General features: G+C 44.5%; 1 protein-coding gene across 1 annotated transcript; it reads left to right on the top strand.

Annotated features, from left to right (window-relative positions):
- Positions 1 to 5,844: 5,844 nt before the first annotated feature.
- FAM163B (family with sequence similarity 163 member B) lies at positions 5,845 to 11,810 on the top strand. Its single transcript, XM_044305177.1, has 2 exons — positions 5,845 to 5,937; positions 11,364 to 11,810. Exons 1-2 carry the CDS (start codon positions 5,845 to 5,847, stop codon positions 11,742 to 11,744), a joined length of 474 nt encoding a protein of 157 aa, XP_044161112.1. The 3' UTR covers positions 11,745 to 11,810.
- Positions 11,811 to 13,240: the final 1,430 nt, after the last annotated feature.

The raw sequence follows: 13,240 nt of genomic DNA, 5'->3' as shown, positions 1-13,240 counted from the left end.
TTGGTATTACAGCTCAGCCCCAATCACTGAGATGGGATTGAGCTGCACCTAGACCATGTAAACGATGAATATGATGTCATATGGCCTCTTCATACATGGGCCTCACATGCACTTAATCCGCCCCTGGCCGGACCCAACAACACTAGCACCCCCTTCCCGTCGTCGGCGATCTGTCTGCTAGCACCCCCACCGGCGATCTGTCTGCTTAGCCTACATCCCCCGCCGCCCCGTGTGCGGTCTGTTTACTGTCCGACCCCCCGTTACCGTTTGGGTTGGTCGGCAGGCGGCTCAGTGAAGGGACGTCCGCTGTGGCAGGGCAGAGCTTGATGGACGTCCTCTACGTGACTTATCCACATAGGTCAGAACACGATGACCACGCGAAGAAGCGGTCACCAGAAGAAATTGAACAGCATTTCGTGTCTCGGTCAGCCAGCCAGCGAAAGTGGGGTGCACCTGACCTAGGTGAGCTGCTGCCAGCAGGGGGGAAAGAGGGTGCTGGGGCTCTAAGCTTTGGGGGGGTGACACCATTTTCTACCGCACCGAGTAACACCAGCCCTAGCAACGCCACTGAGATAGATAGATAAAAAGACGGACTGACGGACAGATATATAGATCGATATATGAGATATAGATATTAGAGTATTTAGCTATGAGTTTAGATAGATAGTAGATAGATATACAGACACAGACAGATAATTAGATAGATATGAGAGTAGATAGATATGACACAGATAAATAGATGATAGATATGAGATGGATAAATAGATATGAGATAGATAGATGTCACGGACGTTCCCGCGACAGGTGGCAGCAGATCGGTGAGACTGGCAACACGTGGTTTGATCTGACATGTTTTCCGTTTGGATCAAATTACGTCTGTGTTGTTTCTGGTGCCTGCCGCATCTTCTTCCCCCAGGTGTGACTATTATGGTCATTTAACCTTCTCTATTTATTTTTGTTTCTCTCACTATGCTGTGCTTTTTATAGCTTTTGTTTGAGTTGTGGATAGCTGGTGTGTGGATCTCGGCTGAGTTCCTGGTGCTGCCATAGACACTTTAAGTTAAGTGTTTTCTTTCCCCTTTTGTATTTTGTTTGGGTTATTTTGTATGTTGCATTTCCCTGTCATTTGTATTAAGGCCTGAGGAAGACTCCTATAGGGTGAGTTAGGACACTAGTTATTCCTGTATATGAACTGACCTACCTCTGGGGTCTGTTCATACTGGTAGTTTGTCAGGACTTTGATTAGGGTTTTACTAGGAGGTGTCCATCTCCTTTCCCTAGGCCTTATTCCCTCACCCCTTTCCCTCCTATGTTCGGTGTGGTGTTTCCCTCCCACACCCGAACGTGACAATAGATATGAGAGAATTTAGATAATCATCAAGATCAAGTTGAAGGTAGACCCCCTCTATATCAGTGGGATCCCCGATCTAGATCCATCTCAGGGTCTAGTCTTAAGTCGAGCTTTTTCTGAGGGAGATTATATCATCTCCTCTAGTTATCAGTAACAAATATCTAAGGAGATCCATGTCTTGTTTCTGTGTCCTTGTGGAATGGTCATGTTTGGCCCAGGAGTCTTTCTTTGCAGGGTGAGACATTCTGCAGGCATGGCACCACAGCTCCTGGACACCCGGGACTATTAATCAGAAACATTGTAGTCTTGATTGATCCTTAGTCGCAGATTCTTACATCTGCATAAGACTGATAAAAGAATGGATATTAATCTCCTTATTCTGCAAGTCAGATGGAGCCCAGATAGGTTGTCATGAAAAGACCTGTTCCAGCCAGTAATTCGGCTGAGCGGAATAGACATTTCGGAAATCTCTTTTAGTATTTGAGAAATTAATCATTATTGTATTGCATTATACTCATTCCGAGCTAAAAATCATTTTTTCAAATGGTCCTCATTAAAAATTTTGAGCCCTTTTCTTTATACAGCCTTTAGATTCTCTAGTAGCATGTTCTCTTACTGTGTTCCGTCAGGCAGCTCAGCTGACGGCTCTTTATCTCTAATCTCTGACCTCCTAAACACTTATTATAGCACGATTCTTATCTTATTGATGAATGTGGCTTAAAGGGGTTCTCCAGGGATTAAGAAAATGAAAATATGTAAATATTACTTTATTATAAATATATTCCCAAATACCTTTTATTAGTTATTATGGCTTGTTTTGTCTAGGGAGCAATGATTAGGAGAAACAAAATGGCCGCTGTCCTATTAGTACACACAAAAACTGTCCTAATCACACAGGAGGACAGGTTACTTCACAACACTTAGCTACAGAGCTGCCTCGTCCTATTCTCTGCTCTACTTGTAAGGGATTATAATCCTGAATACAGATGATAAGCTCTTCAGCTGAATCTCTGTAGGAATGGAGTTCATGAGGAGACATGAAGTACAGAGAGGATGGACAGGACAGGCTGTGGTAATGGAGACTGCATACAAGTGCTGCTCATGAACTCAATTCCAACAGAGATTCAGCTAAAGATCTTATTATCTGTATTGAGGATCATAATCCCCGACAGAGCAGAGAGGAGGATGAGGCGGCTCTTTACCTCAGCATTGTGAAGTAACTTGTCCTGCTGTGTGATTAGGACAGGTTTTGTGTGTACTCATAGGACAGCGGCCATTTTGTTTCTCCTAATGATATCTCCACAGACAAAACGAGCCATTATAACTACTGTAAGGTATTTGGGAATATATTTATAATGAAGTAATATTTAAGTATTTTCATTTTCTTAATTCCCGGAGAACCCCTTTAAACAAGTGTTTATAACCTTTTAGTAATTTAGAGATCAGGTTTATTACATGACAGACACAAAACGAACGTTAAAAGTACAATTCACACAGTTAACCCTTTGTGACAGACAGGACGGCTGAATATTTTTAATAAAGAGCTATTGAAAAAAAGATTTTTAGCCCAAAATGAGTAAAATGCAATTTTTAAAAAAATGCCTCGATGGTGTACATAGCTTTTAAAGGGAATCTTTGTTCAGGAAATGTCAGAAAATTACACACATTTTTGTAATCAACTTATAAAAAAAAGTTGGTATTTTTTTAATTTTAGGTATTGGTTAAGGCCGAGCACTCACCACCTGGGCCACAGAAGACAATGTAGTTGTAAAACACCTGGGTATTTTATTAATAAAAGGCACATATGTATATCAATTGTATATATTCATAGAAGACCTAAAATGTAAAATCATACATAACAATACTAAAATGAATACATATAGTAAGGAAAAAGGTAAAAATTGTTATATTATCGCTATCTCGATTTTGTGGAGCAGTTGTCTCATACACCAATAGTGTTCTTATACTGTCCGATCCTGGAACGTAAAAACTGGGTAGTGACGTCTATGATAGGTTCTAAATGTCACATATATATATTCCAATTGTATTCACTCCCGTATATATGGAAGGCAGTTTTGCATAAATACATTGCGCGGAGATGTTATAGATATAACTGCTGACCAATAGTAATATATTCCACTCTACGGTACACACGTAACCTTATGGTCAGGTTAATAATGAATGATATAGTGTACGACCTGCGCTCACAGTGGCCTCCCACGTGGCTGAAGTGTCGGATACACAGGTACCTGTCTGAGAGTTGGAGGTCGCTTGTCTCTGCGGTCTATTCCTTCAATGTCCCGCTGTATCTTTGTAGACAATCTCCGACCGCTGCAGTTGTTTATGTGACGTCTCCGATACTCTTTAAAGCAGGAGATTAAAGTCACGGCAGCATCCCATATATGTAGACTGGGAGGTAATGCTGGTCTCTATTGTGGTAGACTCTGGATGAAAAGGGTATGGGTCCATCAGCTGATGTGCGGGTCTCCGGTAACCAGACGCGTTTCGGGGTCTATTCCTGGCCCCTTCCTCAGTGAGCACGTGGCTCTGTGTGGGCCAAGTATAGGGTTGCCACCTGTGCACTATTACTAATGAGCACTTCCATTGTGGAGCACTCATTAGTACAGCCTTTGCCCCCTTCTTCTGCTTGTGTTAAAAAAATAAAACGCACCTCCTGCATTTGATCGCGCCGCGGGAACACACGCTGATCACTGGATGCGCAGGACAGGACCTGTGCTCCAGTGTGATGATGTTTTGCAGCATTGACAATTTTTTTTATTTTTTGCACAAGAGGAGTGGGGAAGGGGGCATTAATAATACTGTGGCCTCTAATGGGGGCATTATTAATACTGGGAGCCACTAATGGAGGAAAAATAATACTTGAGGGGCAATAGTTTTACTGAGGGCCATTAATGGGGGCCTTATTAATACTGGGGGGTACTAATGGGACATTATTATTACTGTGGGCCACTCATGGGGCATTATTAATACTGGGGGCCACTAATGGGGGGGACGTTATTAATACTGGGGGCCACTAATGGGGCATTATTAATACTAGGGGGCATTATTAATACTGGGGGCCACTAATGTGGGCGTTATTAATACTGGGGGCTACTAACAGGGCATTATTAATACTGGGGGCCACTAATGGGGGCCTTATTAATACTGGGGGCCACTAATGGGGGCATTATTAATACTGGGGGCCACTAATTGGGGCATTATTAATACTAAGGTGGCGCCAACAGGGTCATTCATTTTACTGGAGCCTGTGTGAAGCCACGCCCATACAGCTTTACTTTGCTAATATTTTTCAGTATTCAGGTTAAATTGCCGTGTTGGCACTTTGAGGTAAATAAGTGGGTTTTGGGTTGCAGTTTGGGAGCTCGGTCTCTAAAAGGAGGTTCACCATCACTGACCTATAATCTAATATTTCCTATCAATTTTCAGTGTGTGCTATGTACACTGGGAGCAGGGTCAGCAGTCATATCATTATCACCAGAGGGTAGATTACAATGAAAGCTGGAGAGAGATAACTGAGGATCACAGAGAGCAACTGAGCTCCTCTTCCCTCCCCCTTTCCATGCACAGAGTATGCTCACTACATTCTGCCACAGAAGATAATGGGATATTTTAAAGATAGGGGTCAACGTAAGAGATCTAATGCATGAATTACTGATATCAAGAATGGTGGAGTGGGTCAGGAGGAGAGGTGGTTCCATCAGCATTATAGGAAAGGGTTCTTTACAGTAAGAGTACCTTGGGTTTGGGGAACAATAACTGAATCAAATTAAAGATAGGGGTCAACATAAAATATTTGATGCATGAATTATTGATATCAATACTGGTGGAGTGGATCAGTAGGAGAGGGGGTTCCATCAGCAATATAAGAAAGGGGTATTTACAGTAAGAGGACATTGGGTTTGGGTGACAATAACTGGATCAACTCAAAGATAGGGGTCAACTTAACAGATCTGATGCATAAAGTATTGATATCCAGAATGGTGGAGTGAATCGGGAGGAGTAGGGGTTCCATCAGCATTATAGGAAAGGGTTCTTTACAGTATCAGGACCTTGGGTTTGGGTGACAATAACTGGATCAACTCAAAGATAGGGGTCAACTTAGCAGATCTGATGCATAAAGTAATATGGAGTGAATCAGGAAGACAGGGGGTTCCATCAGAAATTTAGGAAAGGGTTCTTTACCATTATAGGACCATGGGTGTGGGTGACAATAAATCGATCAAATTAATAATAGGGGTCAGCATAAGAGATTTTCTGCATGAATTATTAATATCAAGAATAATGGAGTGGATCAGTAGAAGAAAAGGCTTCTTTACAGTAAGAGGGCAATATCTTATGACATTGAAATTAAAATTGGTAAGGTGTTATGATGTCATCATGATGTCGACGCTGTCAGCACTTTCCTGTACCATATGATTTACCCACTATTAATGTCTGTCCATCTCTTAGGTGGTTAATGGAGAGGCGGTCGAATGACAGCTGGGACTGTGGTCATCACCGGTGGAATATTAGCGACTGTTATCCTTCTCTGTATTATCGCCGTTCTCTGCTATTGCCGGCTACAGGTAAGGGGATCTTAGTGGTTGACTTATCAAGGTGGAGAGGAAGAGTAGAAAAGCCCAAAGCCCATCAGAGAGACTTAAGCCTTATGTCAGCCTTGGTACTCAACAGGTCAAGTCACTTTAGGAATATATTACATTGTTTTGTTTCAATCCTGATATTCAGCCTGTATTTTACCCCATTTCTGCATTCACAATTCTTTAGGCTTCAGAGCTGAAATCTGCCCTACCTCCTACTTGTTTGGTGTCTGTACAGTGCCGATTATTAATGCTCATTTGCTCTTCACAGTCATTATTGCATTCGCGCTGTTAGGGGTGTCTTTGAGACGTTCTCACAGCTCTGTGTCTCCACCCCTGTGATGATGTCACTTAGAGTTTGGAGGTGTTCTCACTGTTCTGTTTCTCCGCCCCTGCCATGTCATTGGCGGTACGCCTTGACAGGCGTCTAAGGGAAAGAAACAAGACCTCTCCGTCCAGCCATTGTCAGTCTAGGGGCAATGGTGCGGACTCATTCAGTATGCAGGGGTCTCATCTTGTCTCGCTCCCCTCTGAGGAGGAGCCCATGCAGCTAGGCCGACTTGCCCCTGATAAAAGAGGATTTAGTCCTCAGAATATGGTGTGTTTTTGTTGTGAGGGCATAGGTCATTTGGCAAATGTTTGTCCGTCTAGGAGATTCCTGAACTGTACTAAGAGCGATAATAAGAGAAAAACCTCAAGAGGTAGATCATCAAGTTCTGCTTCATCTGCTACTTTGGGCAAAGTTGATGTGGGAATTGATGCTTTTCCTCTGACCTGCAGTTCCCGTTTTCTCCTGTCTGCCAGGGTGGCGCTAGAGAGCAAAGTCATTTCTTGTGAGATTTTTGTCGATAGTGGAGCGGCCGTCAATCTTATTGACACTCAATTTGTAGCCTTGCATTGTTTTCAGGTTTGTACATTAGAAAAGGATATACCTGTTTTTGCTATTGACTCTGCCCCACTCTCGCAGAGATCTCTGAAAGGCATTGTTCACAATATCCGGCTAGCTGTAGGTGACACTTATGTGGAGGAGATATCTTGTTTTGTCCTTAACGGATTGCCTTCTCCTCTAGTTTTGGGGCTACCCTGGCTCACTAGACATAGCCCCACTATTGATTGGCAAGGAAGGCAAATAAATGAGTGGAGTGACTTTTGTAGAGAGAATTGTCTCACAGCGACTTTTGCAGAGGTGTCTACTAAAACTGTGCCATCATTTCTCTCTGATTTCTCGGATGTGTTTTCCGAGAGCGGTGTTCAGGAGCTACCTCCTCACCGGGAGTTTGACTGTCCCATTAACCTCATTCCCGGCGCCAAGCTGCCAAAAGCACGCCTCTACAATCTCTCACAACCGGAAAGACTCGCAATGCGAACCTATATCTCCGAGAGTCTCGAGAAGGGGCATATTCGTCCCTCAAAGTCACCTGTTGCCGCGGGTTGTTTTTTTTGTTAAAAAAAAAGATTGCTCTCTGAGACCTTGCTTAGATTTTAGGGAGCTGAACCGTATCACGATTCGCGATCCCTATCCCCTTCCTCTGATCCCGGACCTCTTCAACCAAATTGTTGGGGCCAAGGTGTTTTCCAAATTGGATCTGAGAGGCGCGTACAACCTGGTCAGGGTCAGAGAGGGGGATGAATGGAAAACGGCCTTTAATACCCCTAACGGGCATTTCGAGAATCTCGTTATGCCTTTCGGCCTGATGAATGCTCCGGCCGTCTTTCAGCATTTTGTTAATAGTATTTTCTATCATTTAATGGGGAAATTTGTATTGGTGTATCTTGATGATATTTTGATTTTTTCCCCTGATGTTCAGACCCATCAGGATCATCTTTTTCAGGTCCTGCAGATACTGCGGGAAAATAAACTGTATGCCAAGCTGGAGAAATGTCTTTTTATGGTATCGGAGATTCAATTTCTGGGTTTTCTCCTCTCTGCTTCTGGTTTTCGCATGGATCCGGAGAAGGTCCGTGCCGTGCTGGAGTGGGAGCTTCCTGAAAATCAGAAGGCATTGATGCGCTTTCTGGGTTTTGCTAACTACTACAGAAAGTTCATTTTGAATTATTACTCTATTGTCAAACCCCTTACTGACATGACAAAAAAGGGGACGGATTTTTCCTCTTGGTCGGAGGAGGCGCTTGCAGCCTTTTCTAAGATTAAAGAGAGTTTTGCGTCTGCTCCCATCTTGGTGCATCCCGATGTTTCCTTACCTTTTATTGTTGAGGTGGATGCTTCCGAGGTGGGTGTGGGTGCAGTTTTGTCCCAGGGCCCCTCTCCTGCCAAATGGCGACCTTGTGCCTTTTTCTCTAGAAAACTCTCCCCGGCAGAGAGAAACTATGATGTGGGAGATAGGGAGTTGTTGGCCATCAAGTTGGCTTTCGAGGAATGGCTGGAGGGGGCCAGGCACCCTATCACCGTTTTTACCGACCATAAGAATCTGGCGTACTTGGAGTCGGCCAGGCGTATGAATCCGAGACAGGCCAGATGGTCTCTGTTCTTCTCCAGATTCAATTTTGTTGTTACTTTCCGCCCTGGGATCAAGAATGTGAAGGCTGATGCTCTCTCTCGCTGTTTTCCGGGAGGAGGAAACTCCGAGGACCCGGGTCCCATTTTGGCGGAGGGGGTAGTTGTTTCTGCTGTATATTCCGATTTGGAGGCCGAGGTCCAGGCTGCCCAGTCTGAGGCACCTGCCCGTTGTCCCTCCGGGAAGTTGTTCGTGCCTCCTGAGCTACGTCACAAACTCTTTAAGGAACATCATGATACGGTTCTTGCTGGTCACCCCGGGAGTAGAGCCACGGTAGATCTCATTGCTCGGAGATTTTGGTGGCCGGCTCTTCGTAAGTCTGTGGAGGGTTTTGTGGCGGCTTGTGAGACGTGCGCTCGCGCTAAGGTCCCTCGTTCACGACCTTCAGGTTCCCTTCTCCCGTTACCCATACCTTCCCGTCCTTGGACACACCTGTCCATGGACTTTATCACGGATCTTCCTCGTTCCTCGGGGAAGTCGGTGATCCTGGTGGTCGTGGACCGTTTTAGCAAGATGGCTCATTTCGTTCCTTTCCCTGGTTTACCCAATGCTAAAACGTTGGCGCAAGCTTTTGTCGACCATATTGTTAAATTGCACGGCATTCCCTCTGATATTGTTTCCGATAGAGGCACGCAGTTTGTGTCCAGGTTCTGGAAGGCTTTCTGTTCTCGCCTGGGGGTTCGGCTGTCCTTCTCTTCTGCTTTTCACCCGCAGTCGAATGGTCAGACTGAGCGCCTCAATCAGAATCTGGAGACATATTTGCGCTGTTTTGTGGCAGAGAACCAGGAGGATTGGTGTTCATTTCTCCCTCTTGCTGAGTTTGCTTTGAACAACCGTCGTCAGGAATCTTCTGATAAGTCACCATTTTTTGGTGCATATGGGTTCCATCCGCAGTTTGGGACATTCTCGGGAGGGGCTCTTTCTGGTTTACCTGAGGAGGAGAGATTTTCCTCGTCTTTGTCTACCATTTGGCAAAAGATTCAGAGTAATCTCAGAAAGATGAGTGAGAAGTATAAGCGTGTGGCTGATAAGAGACGTGTGCCTGGTCCGGACCTGAATGTGAGTGATCTGGTGTGGTTGTCTACAAGAAATATTAAACTGAAGGTTCCCTCCTGGAAATTGGGTCCCAAGTTTATTGGGCCTTATAAAATTTTGTCAGTCATCAATCCTGTTGCCTTCCGCCTTGATCTTCCACGGGTTTGGAAGATACATAATGTATTTCACAGATCTCTCTTAAAACCATATGTCCAGCCCACGGTACCCTCCTCTTTGCCTCCTCCTCCGATTTTGGTTGATGGCAATCTGGAGTTTGAGGTTTCCGGAATTGTGGACTCTCGCATTGTCCGCGGTTCTCTTCAGTACCTCGTTCATTGGAAGGGTTATGGTCACTTAGAGTTTGGAGGTGTTCTCACTGTTCTGTTTCTCCGCCCCTGTGATGAGGTCTTTACTCCCAGCTGTTCCTCCTGCGTTTGATTTCCCTGCCTTTAAATCACCCCTCCTCCTATTGCAGGGCGTGGATTATATTTCTCTTTTCAGTTGTAGCTCTGCCTTGAGTATCTTCACTTGTTAAGCTATTAGTTCTCTGGACCTGTGTTCTGTTGCTGCAAGCACTCCGGATATTGCCAGCGGCCCTTGGATCCGTCTTCTCTGCGGCTGCAGCTCCATCAGCTAAGTGTGCAGACATTGTTGTGTACCTGGTGATTTTCTGACTGGATCTGAGGTGGCCACGGTTCCCTCCATATTCTGAGCAGGGCATCGGTGGCCGTGCCCCTTCCACTATTGTAGGGGTTACAGGGCTCATCAGTCTTAGGCACGCAGGCATGCCTCTTTCCACCACATGGATCCGGGCATGTGCTTTAGCAGCATAGGGAGAGTGTTGAGGGTCTGACAGGGGTCACCCTTTCTCTTCCCTAGTTTGGGTCCGGTCAGTAGCTCTTTTTACTGTGTATGCTCTTGTTACCCTTAAACAGCTGTGACATACTCTCGTTGACTTTCAGGGAAAAATTAGAATTATGAATGCAGCTCTGGAGTATAATTTAATGTGTTTACAAAGTGACTCAATTTTATATGTAGATTATATTTGATCTGTGGTGTTCTGTTAAAATAAGCATGCACGTAAGATAACAATCGGCTGAGCACTCATTTGTCTGATCTCTCCTGATCCTACCGTACATGTGCATGCTCAACAGAACATGCTGACGTAGCAAATGGGGCGAGTGGATCTGTTAAGGGTTTTTCTAGAATTTTCCTTATTTTACATCCACATCTCCATGAGTCGCTGTTTAGAACAGTGATGTTAGAGACACGGATGTCTCCCCATTTTAAAATAGTTTATCTTGATGAGACAACCCCTTTAAAGAGCAGGCTCAATCCTATTAAACCAGACATGCTGCCTGGTAGAGTTGATTATGCTGATTAAAATGATACCTTTGTTGTTGAAAATCGGTTGCTGTGTTCCCGAGAAAAAATACTTTTATTATTTAAGCAAATGAGGGCTTCTGTTTGAGGGGCGTGGCCTAGACCCTCTGTGCGCCTCAACTCCACTGCTTTCCGATGCTAGCCACGCCCCTCAGTGCACGAAGAGCAAAGGATAAAATTACTTATTTCTTGGGAACACCACAACCGATTTTCACAAGACAGGTATCATTTTAATCAGCAGAATCAGCCCTACCAGACAGTATGCCTGGTTGACTAGGATTCATCCTGCTGTCAGGTGCCCTTTAAGGAAATAGTAATAGGCTGTGTGATGCTTAGTGCAGAGCCTGAGGGGCCCGAGCATGACACTGATGAGAGTATTCTTCCCACAGAGATTCTATTTTTGGTGTGCTTTATATCCTTGCACGGTCAATGACCTTGCATTTAGCAGTTACTCATTATGTTGTCTTCTGCTCTCCTTAGTATTACTGCTGCAAGAAGGAGGACTCAGAAGAGGATGAGGAAGAGCCAGATTTTGCCGTGCATTCCCGCTTCCCACCGGTACATTGCAACCGGAATGTAGTCTTAGCCAATGGGCCGTCCATCTACGCTTCCCCCTACAAGAAGCATCAGCACTGCAGGAGCGTCTGCCAAGGCTGCTCGCAGAATGAACCGCCAGCGTTCCTCCTGCACCCACCGGACGAGATCCGAAACGGAGGCGAACGCATCACCTACAAGACCATCAGCCAGGAAGAAATCGAACTGCCGGTCAATCTGAGCAATTTTCAAGTGCTCAATCCCAACCGCCTGTCTGCAATGAGGGAGGCTTTTTCCCGAAGCCGCAGTATCAGCACGGATGTGTGAGGGCAGAGTGCCGCCTCCCGGTGGGCCGCCGCCTCCTCTTCTGTTCTCGGCATGTTTGGCTTTGCTCGGTACCACTTACCTTTACATTATTCTCACCGGCATCTGTTTTTTCTTGTTTTTTTTTTTCCCTGAAACTGGAAATTTTTTTAAACTTTGTCTCCCCCTTGTGGTCGATATTGTCCAAAAATACCCCCAAAACTTCTCCTGACCAATAAGAATTATCGGCAGAGCATTTTTTTTAACCATGAATGTATTTATATACCATAAACACGATAAACGGGATATAAGTATAAGGCAAGCAAAAAAAATGCGAAATTTTTTTTCGGTCCTCGCTGCAGTTGATTATTGAAATTTTTTTTTCGGATGAAACTTTATCTGTAGCCTGTAATCACTGACATATGGCGTATTGTACTTTTTACATGTGAAAAAGGGGGCCTGGTATTAAATATGTTTTTTTCACGGATGGTTTCTGACGCGGTCGCCAAATGGTGATTGGATATTTTATGCAATGGGCGGGGAGAAAAAGGAGACAATTTTTGTCAGGTAACAATGGGTCAAAGATTAAAGATATTTGCACGGAAAAGAGGGGCGCAAACATTTTCGCAAGGCTCCTCCCAGCCATAAAATGCGACTTGATATATATTATACATTGGATTTTTTTTTTATTTAAAGCTATGTGTGGCTATATATCTGCCAAAATGAAATTCCTTTAATCCGGTATTACCACAACCTGAATTATCAAGCATCCCGGATTATCGGATGGTCCTATAAAAACGAAATAAGATCATTCGCAAGGGTAGAGACAGCCTATAACATAAAATATGCTGCTATCACTTTATCTCTGCTCCTCCTGGTCACAGTTTCTGGATTATCGGATGTCGTATTAAAGGAATTCTCTGTATATACCCTAATGGGATACCGAGAGCAGCAGAAACTCGGAGGGATGGCGGTAATATTTTTTTATGAACTAACTGTATGATGTGCGTTTGTGGTCGTGAGTCTGTGGTATACAAGAGGTTAAATTCACGTTCATTAAATTTTTCAAGCCCATGACAAAAATTAAAAGGTCTTAGCTGCTGAAGAACAGCTTGTGCCATATCAAGATGCAATACTGCCTGCTAATCCGTAACCAGAGTGGTTCCTTATGCTTATCCCACTAGGAAGAGCAGCTCTGGAGAACAAACTACTGCACTCACAAGTGACATGCCGCGCGGAATAAGAGCAGGGACATTCATGAGCATGTTGTAGCCCTGGTCCTGGTTCTACATCTTGGCAAATTTGATAAATTTCACGTCATTGTAGGTCAGTCGTAGTTTCCTGCACGTTAATCTCTAGTTACACCTTCGTACAACTTCGTGGAGCAGAATTACCAGCTTCATCCATAATATAAGACAGCCCTAGTACATGAAGGTCCAGACCGTGGTGGCGTGTGGTAGTTGAAAGATGATGCTGTCTTATTGCGCCCTGGGGAGAACTTTCCATTCACTCACAGGGAA

Source organism: Bufo gargarizans, chromosome 9 (genome assembly GCF_014858855.1).
Source record: "Bufo gargarizans isolate SCDJY-AF-19 chromosome 9, ASM1485885v1, whole genome shotgun sequence".
In the NCBI taxonomy this organism is placed as follows: domain Eukaryota; kingdom Metazoa; phylum Chordata; class Amphibia; order Anura; family Bufonidae; genus Bufo; species Bufo gargarizans.
The sequence above is the reverse complement of the archived record's forward strand: the minus strand, read 5'-3'. Positions and strand labels throughout refer to the sequence as shown.

Excerpts from the sequence above, each read along its gene's own strand:
- FAM163B (XM_044305177.1), top strand. The coding sequence starts at position 5,845 with ATGACAGCTGGGACTGTGGTCATCACCGGTGGAATATTAGCGACTGTT. Across the intron at positions 5,938-11,363 it reads TCTGCTATTGCCGGCTACAG|TATTACTGCTGCAAGAAGGA; the intron begins GTAAGGGGATCT and ends TGCTCTCCTTAG.